Here is a 13,300-nt window from a genome sequence, read left to right as displayed (position 1 = left end):
ATAAATGCAATAGCCTGTCATACAAGCTTGTAGAATAAGCTTGTGTTTTATATTGAAAGTATTATTTTCATCTGACCATCTCTTTTCCAGGACATAAACACAGACACAAGAGGAACAGGGACAAGGTGAGGAGACCTCCGATGGCCAACAGCAGCGACATGCTGAATGACCTGGAGAGCCTCTCTGCCAATCCCCTCTCCAGATCAGAAAGAGAGAGCAGCAGACGGCCGGCTAATGAAAGCAGCGGTGACTCAGGACCTCACAGGAGATCAAAGCGCTTCCTCTCCTATCCCCGCTTTGTAGAAGTCATGGTGGTAGCAGACAGCAAGATGGTGGAACATCACGGGAGCAACCTTCAGCACTACATTCTCACGTTAATGTCCATCGTAAGTTCTGCTCAGTTAACCACCCTCCCAATGGCCAGCCAGCCTTTTTGATTGTAGGGGAGTGTGGCTGTATTCTGTTGTGTCCCAGGCCATGGGCAGCTGGCGGAGGGCTCAGAGGGTAAGGCCCATGGCAGGAGTAAACAAACATGTTCGAACGGTCAGAAGAGGGGCAGCATGAGGTTAAGCTGTCTGACAGCTTTGATGAAAGTGAAAAAATAAGCTCAGGTATGTCACATAGATGGCATATTCCTGGCCACTTCATATAAAGGCCTCCTCAGGAGTCTATGGCTGAGAACCTAGGGGGTAGCTAGCCTGGCCTATCTTCTGATCTTGGCAGTCTGCATTCGCTACAGGATCTGAGTGCAGCCATAATACACCTCTCAAACAAGACAACGAGACCAGGTTTTCTTCCCCTTAAAACTGCATGTTGATTTTGAATGTCTGAACCACTGATTGAGTACACTCCTAAAGGGTTTGATGAATGTTGGGTAATGAAATGTATTGGATGTAAAAAAAAAAATGTAGATTTTTCTGTCTATAATCTTTTCCTTCAGGTGTCTTCCATCTACAAGGATCCTAGCATTGGAAATCTCATTAACATTGTGATTGTGAAGTTAGTCATAATCAACAATGAGCTGGTAAGATTACAACACAAACTCTAATCCTTTTCAGAGAAATACAATGCATTCATCAGTCCCAGAAGCACAATACAGTACTGTAAACCTCTCCCTTGTTCTCTCTACTGTAGGATGGCCCTACCATTTCCTTCAATGCACAGACCACTTTAAAGAACTTCTGTATCTGGCAACAGAGGCAAAATCACCAAGATGAGAACCATCACTCCCACCACGACACAGCCATTCTCATCACCAGGTACACTGTCACTGCTACCACGACACAGCCATTCTCATCACCAGGTACACTGTCACTGCTACCACGACACAGCCATTCTCATCACCAGGTATACTGTCACTGCTACCACTACACAGCCATTCTCATCACCAGGTACACTGTCACAGCTACCACGACACAGCCATTCTCATCACCAGGTACACTGTCACAGCTACCACGACAAAGCTATTCTCATCACCAGGTACACTGTCACTGCTACCACGACACAGCCATTCTCATCACCAGGTACACTGTCACTGCTACCACGACACAGCCATTCTCATCACCAGGTACACTGTCACTGCTACCACGACACAGCCATTCTCATCACCAGGTACACTGTCACTGCTACCACGACACAGCCATTCTCATCACCAGGTACACTGTCACTGCTACCACGACACAGCCATTCTCATCACCAGGTACACTGTCACTGCTACCACGACACAGCCATTCTCATCACCAGATACACTGTCACTGCTACCACGACACAGCCATTCTCATCACCAGGTACACTGTCACTGCTACCACGACACAGCCATTCTCATCACCAGATACACTGTCACTGCTACCACGACACAGCCATTCTCATCACCAGGTACACTGTCACTGCTACCACGACACAGCCATTCTCATCACCAGATACACTGTCACTGCTACCACTACACAGCCATTCTCATCACCAGGTATGCTGTCACTGCTACCATGACACAGCCATTCTCATCACCATCTCTCGGGGTAACGGCTAAAGTGTTGTGTTGACAGTCCTAGCTTCGAGCCACGGTTGGGGCTACCCCCAGAAGTTGCTGTAATATGTTGTATTTTATTTATTCTCTGGTGTGCAATGGGATTCTGGGGTGTGAAACCAGTGACATAACTTCCATCTGTGTGTTCTTCACAGGCAGGACATCTGTCGAGCGCGGGACAAGTGTGACACATTAGGTAAGAGGAGTTCTCTAGACACATGCAATATAGACTGCAACATAACGTTTGATTGGTGACAGTTTCATAATAATATTGATGTACTTATTATGAAGCTGCTTTTTAGGGTGCTAATGACAATGTAATGATGATGAAGGTGATGACATTGCTCTAATAACAAATATGATGATGATTATACTCTTGGTTTGCAGGGCTTGCAGAACTGGGTACAGTGTGTGATCCATACAGAAGTTGCAGTATTAGTGAGGACAATGGACTCAGCACTGCGTTTACTATCGCCCATGAACTGGGCCATGTGTGAGTACACTGGCCCCGGCACAGACCAGCTGCTAATGTTAACCCCAACCAGCTCAGTCAGTTAACCCTCTGTGTTATGAATCTGCTGCCTAAAGGATGAGGTTTAGTAGTTAGCTTAGCAATCAGCCAAACATTTAGGTTTATTGATGGTGGGTCAGAGGGTTAGACCTGTGTGTTGTGGTGAATACATTTTCTCAATTGTGGTTTGGCCCCCTGACAGATTCAACATGCCCCATGATGACAGCAACAAGTGCAAAGAGGAGGGGGTTAAAATACAGCAGCATGTGATGGCGCCCACACTCAACCACTACACTAACCCCTGGATGTGGTCCAAGTGTAGCAGGAAATACATCACAGAGTTCCTTGAGTATGTAAAGGCCATTGTTTTCTAGTATAGACATTCATGTCATTATGGAGAAGTGTTATTATCGATAGCGTTAGTAGCACCAGGCTCTTATCGCAGTAAGGGTTAAATGACCAACTATTCAATCAGAACTGGTATCTGGACATTTCTGGGTTAAAGGGAAACAATATTACTTCTGTGTTGTGAGTGTATGTTTGGAATTTGTAAATCATTTGTTTGTTTGTAGAGAGCGCCAGGTATTGTTTTCATAGCAATAGCCTTGTAGTACTGTCCATACATTACAGTAGTGGTTCTGTTATTGTATAGAATACTGCCTGTCCACCTGTACTGAGTGTGTTTTCTGTCTGCTTGTGTCTTTGTTTTTTTTGTTTTTTGTTTAAGTCATTTTATTTTTATTTCTTAATAGCACAGGGTATGGAGAGTGCTTACTTGATGAGCCCATTTCTAGGCCATACAGTCTGTCACAGCAGCTGCCTGGACGGATATACAATGTCAATAAACAATGTGAATTGATATTTGGGCCGGGGACACAGGTGTGCCCATATATGGTAAGAGAATGCACCATGCGTAATTAAAATGTCATGTTTCGTACGTTGGTCTGTCAAAGACGAGAAAGTACCCAGACACTCAGTTCACTGTCTAGTCCTACATTACTGTAGTCTATGGCTCCAGACATTCTATACTAGAGTCACCTTAATCTGTTATGTAATATCCAATTGCTGTCCCAGTTGGCTCTCAGCTAGGCCTTCTGCATGTTAAATATTTTGTTTACATGCTACACCTCCTGTGAAGCCCTGCAAGCCACTTGGCTTGATGTTTCTCAGGGATTAGTTTCAGGTTTTGTTTAAAGGTAACACACCTTGGAAGAGATACAAGAGTATACAGCACGGTGTCTGTGTTTGTGGATGGGGCTGAGGCAGGGGAATGGTAACAGTGTGTGTTCTCCAGGTCCAGTGCCGCAGGCTGTGGTGCACCAGCCCAGAGGGGGCCCAGAGGGGCTGCAGGACCCAACACATGCCCTGGGCCGATGGAACAGAGTGCTCTCCAGGAAAGGTAAGTAGCAGAGAGATCTACCACAGTATATAGGGATCTGACAGGGAGAAGGAAGAAACTGGACAGATTGTGATAATTGGAGAGGGTGAGATAAAGAGAAAGATCAAATTAAAAGTGGGAAAATATGAGAGACTAGCACCAGATACTTATGTAGTGTGTACACAGAGAGAGAGAGAGAGAGAGAGAGAGAGAGAGAGAGAGAGAGAGAGAGAGAGAGAGAGAGAGAGATAATCAAATAGTTTAATTTGCCTGTGCATGAACATACAAACACACTCACATACACCCCAAGCCAGCTTAATCACTATGCTGGGGCATACTGGAAATGTTCAAAGTTATGAACTGTCAAAAACACCCCATAAATAACCACAAAGGAAACTTTGATTTTAACTTGTTTTGTTTCTGCTGCTATTTGAATGATTCATGACTCTAAAATCTGTTATTATTTAATCAAAAGCACAAATTTCAAAATAAAACAACAAGTTCAGAGAAGCCTGCCACAAAATCAATCTACCAATGACAACTGGATATAAACTCATAATTGACCATGACTGGGGTGCACGTGGTAGTTGCTCCAAATCCCTCATTTGTTCAAACATATTTGGAACTTGGGTTAGGATGGATTTGTTTTCTCCAGAGCTGGTATTATTATGAGGCAGTAATAGTCTTATGGTAGAGCTGTGAATAGAGGCTTGGGGAGATTTCCCTATGCATTACTGGTTTAGTGTTGCTTCTAATTAGGCCCTCTACCAAACTCTTCACTTCCTGGCTGTCTGTCTGACATAAAAGAGCCGAGGTCCCACAGCACACATGTTCAGTGCCTGCTCTGTTTACACATTGTATTCCTGCACACAAACCAACCAACCTTCTCAACCCTTCAACACTGAGGCTGCCGCCTTTTACAATGCAGTTGTTGTTGCCAACGAAAATGGATCCTCCGCTATAACCTGAAACATATCTTCCCCTTTGAGTTCACTTACCCTCAGACAGACACATTTGTAATGGATGTCTTTCTGGGTTCCGTCTTTTTCCATTCGTTTTGTCATTTTTCCCAGATTAACATCAAAGGAGGTTGTGAAGTACTTTCAGATAGATGTGTTGCCAGTGTGCGGGCTAAGGTTTCATTATCTCATGCTCTTCTTCTCCCCTCTTCTCTCTCTCTCTCTCTCTCTCTCTCTCTCTCTCTCTCTCTCTCTCTCTCTCTCTCTCTCTCTCTCTCTCTCTCTCTCTCTCTCTCTCTATAATAATAATAATAATATATGCCATTTAGCAGACGCTTTTATCCAAAGCGACTTACAGTCATGTGTGCATACATTCTACGTATGGGTGGTCCCGGGAATTGAACCCACTACCCTGGCGTTACAAGCGCCATGCTCTACCAACTGAGCTACAGAAGGACCATCTCTCTCTCTCTCTCTCTCTCTCTCTCTCTCTCTCTCTCTCTCAATTCAATTTTCAATTCAATTCAAGGGCTTTATTGGCATGGGAAACATGTGTTAACATTGCCAAAGCAAGTGAGGTAGACAACATACAAAGTGAATGTATAAAGTGAAAAACAACAAAAATTAACAGTAAACATTACACATACAGAAGTTTAAAAACAGTAAAGACATTACAAATGTCATATTATATATATATATACAATGTACAAATAGTTAAAGGACACAAGATAAAATGAATAAGCATAAATATGGGTTGTATTTACAATGGTGTTTGTTCTTCACTGGTTGCCCTTTTCTCGTGGCAACAGGTCACAAATCTTGCTGCTGTGATGGCACACTGTGGAATTTCACCCAAAAGATATGGGAGTTTTTCAAAATTGGATTTGTTTTCGAATTCTTTGTGGATCTGTGTAATCTGGGGAAATATGTCTCTCTAATATGGTCATACATTGGGCAGGAGGTTAGGAAGTGCAGCTCAGTTTCCACCTCATTTTGTGGGCAGTGAGCACATAGCCTGTCTTCTCTTGAGAGCCATGTCTGCCTACGGCGGCCTTTCCCAATAGCAAGGCTATGCTCACTGAGTCTGTACATAGTCAAAACTTTCCTTAATTTTGGGTCAGTCACAGTGGTCAGGTATTCTGCCGCTGTGTACTCTCTGTGTAGGGCCAAATAGCATTCTAGTTTGTTCTGTTTTTTTGTTAATTCTTTCCAATGTGTTAAGTAATTATCTTTTTGTTTTCTCATGATTTGGTTGGGTCTAATTGTGCTGTTGTCCTGGGGCTCTATAGGGTGTGTTTGTGTTTGTGAACAGAGCCCCAGGACCAGCTTGCTTAGGGGACTCTTCTCTAGGTTCATCTCTCTATAGGTGATGGCTTTGTTATGGAAGGTTTGTGAATCGCTTCCTTTTAGGTGGTTGTAGAATTTAACGGCTCTTTTCTGGATTTTGATAATTAGTGGGTATCGGCCTAATTCTGCTCTGCATGCATTATTTGGTGTTTTACGTTGTACACTGAGGATATTTTTGCAGAATTCTGCGTGCAGAGTCTCAATTTGATGTTTGTCCCATTTTGTGAAGTCTTGGTTGGTGAGCGGACCCCAGACCTCACAACCATAAAGGGCAATGGGCTCTATGACTGATTCAAGTATTTTTAGCCAAATCCTAATTGGTATGTTGAAATATATGTTTCTTTTGATGGCATAGAATGCCCTTCTTGCCTTGTCTCTCAGATCGTTCACAGCTTTGTGGAAGTTACCTGTGGCGCTGATATTTAGGCCAAGGTATGTATAGTTTTTGTGTGCTCTAGGGCAACAGTGTCTAGATGGAATTTGTATTTGTGGTCCTGGTGACTGGACCTTTTTGGAACACCATTATTTTGGTCTTACTGAGATTTACTGTCAGGGCCCAGGTCTGACAGAATCTGTGCATCTAGGTGCTATAACAGAAGCACCAGATCATCAGCAAACAGCAGACATTTGACTATTCTAGCAGGGGAGGCCGGGTGCTGCATACTTTTCTAGTGCCCCGCCAATGTCTTAAGCTGCATCCCTGTCTAACCCCACGACCCTGTGTGAAGAAATGTGTGTGTTTTTTGCCAATTTTAACCGCACACTTGTTGTTTGTGTACATGGATTTTATAATGTCGTATGTTTTACCCCCAACACCACTTTCCATCAGTTTGTATAGCAGACCCTCATGCCAGATTGAGTCGAAGGCTTTTTTGAAATCAACAAAGCATGAGAAGACTTTGCCTTTGTTTTGGTTTGTTTGGTTGTCAATTAGGGTGTGCAGGGTGAATACATGGTCTGTTGTACGGTAATTTGCTCTCTCTCTCTCTCTCTCTCTCTCTCTCTCTCTCTCTCTCTCTCTCTCTCTCTCTCTTTCTCTCTCTCTCCACAGCACTGTAAACATGGCCAGTGCATTACCAAAGAGCACGATCCCACGCCAGTGCAGGGGGCGTGGGGAGGCTGGTCTCCGTTTGGCTCCTGCTCGCGGACGTGTGGCGGGGGCATCAAAATCGCCGACCGCGAGTGCAACCAACCCATGTAAGCACAGCCTTTGTAGTCATGCACATCTACTGGACTGTGTCTCCCTTGGGGCTGCCGTGGTCAATGTACCATACCATCAAGGCTCCTTAAATTAATTATTTCCTTATCAATCCTAAAGTACAAGATTTGACTATGTATTTATTTACCACCTTCATCCAGGCCCAAGAACGGGGGGAAGTACTGTGTGGGGCGCAGGATGAAGTTCCGCTCATGTAACTCAGAGCCCTGCTCCAAGCAGAAGAGAGACTTCAGAGAGGAGCAGTGTGCAGCCTTCGACGGCCGGCACTTCAACATCAACGGTCTACCTCCTAATGTGCGCTGGGTACCCAAGTACAGCGGAAGTAAGAACATCTTCTCTCTCCTGACACCTTCTGGTTTTTAAATCTTTCTAACACAGAGAAAAATCTCTATATTTACTGGACTGTTTAGACCTTTAGAAATGTGCTGTAAGTAAACTCAGGCTTCCTGTAGATGTGCTCAAAGCACTCTGAGTGCTCAGTGAATCAATGTGATCCAGCTTGAGGACGCTAAGTAAACTTGTTAGAGCATCCATATGGTTGAATTCATTAGCCCCTTTAATGTGGTCAGTGGACTGTTTTCACCATTCCCCTTTCCTCTCCTGTTCTGTAGTTCAGATGAAGGATCGCTGTAAGCTGTTTTGCAGGGTGGCTGGCAGCACCGCCTACTATCAGCTCAGGGATCGGGTCATCGATGGCACGCCATGTGGCCCCGACACCAACGACATCTGTGTACAGGGCCTGTGCAGGGTGAGACTGACACACAGCCTTTAACAGCTTCAGTCTGACAGCTAACCTAATATACCATTCATAACAGTAATAAGATAATGACATTATTTTCAAATGTGAAGAATATTGATCACAGAGGTCGCTATTAGAGGGAACTTGAACTAAACCCAACTATATCATAATAGAGTTTCACTTTGGTGCTGTTTACGATAGGGAATTCCTTTCAGATGTGTTACACTGATACGGACTTAACACACTTAACCGGGTTAGGTTCTGTGTATTAGGCAACTATTTTCTTAGGTCATATGGTTTTTATCCCTGGCGGCTAGCAGAGTGTTGCAGAGTACAGTACAGGATTTCATAAGAATGCCACTACTCTAGTTACATTATCTCACAAATACTAAAATCCTAGCTGCATCAATGTTTATCAATGAGAATCTGCCAAGCAAATTAAAGTGAGAGTGATGAGTTTTATGTTGTAGCACAAGTTGGATATTTATCCTATCCTGTCCGATACCCCCCTTTCCCTCCCTCTCATCATCTGCCTTCTCCTTTTCTTCCTCCTCCACTTCCTCCTCCACTTCCTTTTCCTCATTAACCACCTCTCCATTCTCCTTCTCATACCTGTGCAGCAAGCGGGATGTGACCATGTGTTGAATTCCAAGGCGAGGAGAGATAAGTGTGGTGTGTGTGGTGGTGACAACTCCTCGTGTAAGACCGTGGCAGGCACCTTCAACATGGTGCGCTACGGTGAGCCTAGGGCCAGGCGTGGTATTCAAACTATGTATCATCACAATGGCTGAAACGGGTCACTGAAAGCTTTTCATTAGCCCATTATACACTACTGTTCAAAAGTTTGGGGTCACTTAGAAATGTCCTTGTTTTTGAAAGAAAAGCACATTGTCCATTAAAATAACATACAATTGATCAGAAATACATTGTAGACATTGTTAATGTTGTAAATGACTATTATAGCTGGAAACGGCTGATTGTTAATGGAATATCTAAAGAGGCGTACAGAGTCCCATTATCAGCAACCATCACTCCCGTGTTTCAATGGCACGCTGTGTTAGCTAATCCAGGTTTATCACTTGGATACAGCCCTTGGCCGTGGTATATTGGTCATATATCACAAACCCCTGACGTGCCTTATTGCTATTATAAACTGGTTACCAACGTAGTTGGAGCAGTAAAAATAAATGTTTTGTCATACCCGTGGTATACGATCTGATATACCATGGCTGTCAGCCAATCAGCATCCAGGGCTCGAACCACCCAGTTTATATTCTCACCCACTAACTTAGTCATGTCCACTCAGAGACGTTGAGTTGTCTTCTGCTTGTTGTGCTGCAGGATACAATGAAGTGGTGAGAATACCCAGTGGTGCTACAAATATTGATGTTCGTCAACACAGCTACTCAGGGAAACCAGAAGACGATAACTACCTCGGTAAGACTCAGACTCACTATCAAGACACTTTTTTAGGGTCTTGTTGGCTGTTGAATTTAAACATGTCTACCTTTCAGAGGTGTCAAAAGGTTTAGTATTCTCTTCTTGAGCAAATATGAGATGATTCAATGGCACCAGAAGGGATGGCTGCCATTTTACAGGATCCTAAACAATTGTGCTATTTTGTATGTTTTTTCACGTTGTTTGTAACTTATTTTGTACATAACGTTTCTGCCACTGCCACTTATGATCAAATAGAGATTCTGGTTATCAGAACAGAGATTACTCACCTCGAACTGGACAAAGATTTTTTCTTTAATGAGTCAGATGGGAAGGATCCAGGTGCCTGGTGAGAATTTGCCAGCGAGTGTGTAACCCGCCTCGACCCTCCATTATATTGGCGTGCAATCATTGGAGCATAAACTGGATGAGGTCCGTTCGAGGCTATCATACCAATGGGACATTAAAAACTGTAATATCAGGCCACTGGTGCAGTGGTTAAGGGCGCTGTACTGCAGCGTCAGCTGCGCCACCAGAGACTCCTGTGGCACTAAGACCACACTCAACGAGTTGTATAAGGCCATTAGAAAATAAGAAAATGCTCATCCATAGGCGGCGCTCCTAGCGGCGGGCGACATTTACCTAAGTTCTACCAGCATGTATCATGTGCATCCAAAGAAAAAAAATCTACACTATCTTTACTGCTCACACAGAGACGCGTTCAAGCAAAAACTAATGCAGGAATTACCAGTGACTCGCTCAATACGGAAGTGGTCAGATGATACAGATGCTAATCTAGAGGACAGCTTTCCTAGCACAGACAGGAATATGTTCTGGGATTCATCCGATGGCATTGAAGAGTATACCACATGAGTCACCAGCTTCATCAATATGTGTATCAATGACTTCGTCCCCACCATACGTACATACCCCAACCAGAAGCCATGGATTACAGGCAACATCCGCACTGAGCTAAAGGGTAGAGCTGCCGCTTTCAAGGAGCGGGACTCTAACTCGGACACTTATAAGTAATCCCTGTAATCAATACAGGACTAAGCTTGAATCCTACTACACCGGCAGGGCTTGTGAACTATTACGGACTACAAAGGGAAGCCCAGCCGCGAGTTGCCCAGTGACATGAGCCTACCAGACGAGCTAAATTACTTCTATGCACGCTTCGAGACAAGCAACACTGAAGCATGCATGAGAGGACTAGTTTTTGCGGACGACTGTGTGATCACGCTCTCTGTAGCCCATGTGCGTAATAACTTTAAACAGGTCAACATTCACAAGGCCGCAAGGCCAGACGGATTACCAGGATATATGTACGCAGAGCATTCACTGATCAACTGGCAAGTGTCTTCACTGACATTTTCAACCTGTTCCTGGCTGAGTCTATAATACCTACATGTTTCAAGCAGACCACTATAGTCCCTGTGCCCAAGAACACCAAGGTAACCTGCCTAAATGACTACTGACCTGTAGCACTCACGTCCGTAGCCATGAAGTGCTTTGAAAGACTGGGCATGGCTCACATCAACACCATCATCCAAGAAACCCTTGACCCACTCCAATTCACTTACCGCCCGAACAGATCCACAGATGACGCCTACATCAGAATGCTGTTCATTGACTACAGCTCAGCGTTCAACACCATAGTGCCATAGTAGAGATGAGACAAGATAGTAGCTACTAAAAAACAATTGGATACCACGAAATTGGGGTAAAAAAAGGGGGTACATTTTTTTTTTGTTAAACGTTAATATCTTATGTTTCAATGAGTCGTGGCTGAACGACGACATGGATAATATACAGTTGGCCGGGTTTTCCATGCATCGGCAAGATGCTGATCCTCAACACGTGGGCTGCTCAGAGGCTCAGTCCCCTCCTTTACTTCCTGTTCACCCACAACTGCGTAGCCAAGCACTACTCCAACACTACCATTAAGTGTAAGTCGCTCTGGATAAGAGCGTCTGCTAAATGACTTAAATGTAATGTAAATGTAAGTTTGCAGACGACACAACGGTGGTAGGCCTGATCACCAACAATGATGAGACAGCCTATAGGGAGGAGAAGGTCAGAGACCTGGCAGTGTGGTGCCAGGACAACAACCTCTCCCTCAACGTGAGAAAGATAAATTAGATGATTGTGGACTACAGGAAAAGGAGGGCTGAGCACTCTCCATTTACATCGATGGGGCTGTAGTGGAGCAGGTTGAGAGCTTCAAGATTCTTGGTGTCCACATCACCAACAAACTATCATGGTTCAAACACACCAAGAGAGTATTGAAGCATGCACGACAATGCCTATTCCCCCTCAGCAGACTGAAAAGATTTGGTATGGGTCCTCAGATCCTTTAAAGGTTCTAAAGCTGCACAATCGAGAGCATCCTGACCAGTTGCATCACCGCCTGGTATGGCAACTGCTTGGCCTCCTTCCTCAAGGCGCTATAGAGGGTAGTGCATATGGACCAGTACATTAATGGGGACAAACTTCCTGCGATCCAGGACCTCTATACCAGGCGGTGTCAGAGGAAGGCCAAAAATGGTCAAATAGTCCTGCCACCCTAGTCATAGGCTGTTTTCTCTGCTACGACACGGCAAGCTGTACCGGAGCACCAAGTCTAGATCCAAGAGACTCCTTAACTGCTTCTACCCCCAAGCCATAGGACTGCTAAACAGTTAATCAAATGGCTGCCCGGACTATTTGCATTGACCTCCTGTTTTTTTTACACTGCTGCTACTCACTATGTATTATCTATGCATTGTCACTTTACCCTTACCTACATGTACATATTACCTGAATTACCACGACTAACCTGTACCCCCTCACATTGACTCGGTACCGGTAACCCCTGTATATGGTTGTTATTTTATTGTGTTAGTTCCTTTATACTTCAGTTTATTTAGTTAATATTTCTTAATTATGCATTGTTGTTTAAGGCTTGTAACTAAGCATTTCATGGTAAGGTTTTAATTAGCGCATGTGACAAGTAAAATTGATTTTATTTGATTCGATTTATGATTGGTGGTGCTACTGTACAGTAGTGTTCTGCTTGTCTTCAGCTGAGAGCTTTGGAGGGCCCATTGAACCTGGCATGTGTGAGAGTTTAGGGCATACGTGCTAACGCGTTAATGATCCAGAACTCATATAGCCCTCTGTGGGCCATTTCATTCTCTCTGTGCTGCTCGTAAAGGTCACTATGCCTGTGTTTCTTTGTGTGCGTGTGTGTGTGCGTGTGTGTGTGTGTGTGTGTGTGTGTGTGTGTGTGTGTGTGTGTGTGTGTGTGTGTGTGTGTGTGTGTGTGTGTGTGTGTGTGTGTGTGTGTGTGTGTGTGTGTGTGTGTGTGTGTGTGTGTGTGTGTGTGTGCGTTACTGTCTCTGGGGCCTTCTCTCTGTGCTGCTTGTAAAGGTCACTATGCTTGTGTTTCTTTGTGTGTGTTTGTGTGCCTGTGTGTGACTGTCTCTGCGGTTGAGCTGGGGCCTGAGGGGGAACAGGGGGTAAGAGGGCTTGCGGGAAGTGGGCCGTTCTCTGCGGCCACATAACTGTGATGTGTGAAATGGCGAGGAAAGTAACTCAGGAAATTAGCTCCATAATCGCATTAGTGTGAATGTGTGCAGCAGACAAACTGATGAACAGAACAGGAGGAATGAGATTCCTCCAGGAGGAATGCAGGATTATTTTACC

General features: G+C 44.4%; 1 protein-coding gene across 1 annotated transcript in view; it reads left to right on the top strand.

The window, feature by feature from the left end:
* The window catches only part of LOC124003816 (A disintegrin and metalloproteinase with thrombospondin motifs 9-like), a 45,175-nt gene that overhangs the window by 10,272 nt on the left and 21,603 nt on the right, over nt 1-13,300 (top strand). The window contains exons 4-16 of the mRNA XM_046312408.1: nt 91-386; nt 941-1,024; nt 1,135-1,259; nt 2,179-2,219; nt 2,411-2,516; nt 2,737-2,883; nt 3,287-3,428; nt 3,829-3,933; nt 7,270-7,415; nt 7,578-7,759; nt 8,049-8,185; nt 8,797-8,914; nt 9,518-9,613. Of these exons, the coding sequence (XP_046168364.1) occupies nt 91-386; nt 941-1,024; nt 1,135-1,259; nt 2,179-2,219; nt 2,411-2,516; nt 2,737-2,883; nt 3,287-3,428; nt 3,829-3,933; nt 7,270-7,415; nt 7,578-7,759; nt 8,049-8,185; nt 8,797-8,914; nt 9,518-9,613 (1,725 nt within the window). The remainder of the gene's footprint in view (nt 1-90; nt 387-940; nt 1,025-1,134; nt 1,260-2,178; nt 2,220-2,410; nt 2,517-2,736; nt 2,884-3,286; nt 3,429-3,828; nt 3,934-7,269; nt 7,416-7,577; nt 7,760-8,048; nt 8,186-8,796; nt 8,915-9,517; nt 9,614-13,300) is intronic.

This window comes from Oncorhynchus gorbuscha, linkage group LG18 (genome assembly GCF_021184085.1).
Source record: "Oncorhynchus gorbuscha isolate QuinsamMale2020 ecotype Even-year linkage group LG18, OgorEven_v1.0, whole genome shotgun sequence".
Taxonomy (NCBI): domain Eukaryota; kingdom Metazoa; phylum Chordata; class Actinopteri; order Salmoniformes; family Salmonidae; genus Oncorhynchus; species Oncorhynchus gorbuscha.
The sequence above is the reverse complement of the archived record's forward strand: the minus strand, read 5'-3'. Positions and strand labels throughout refer to the sequence as shown.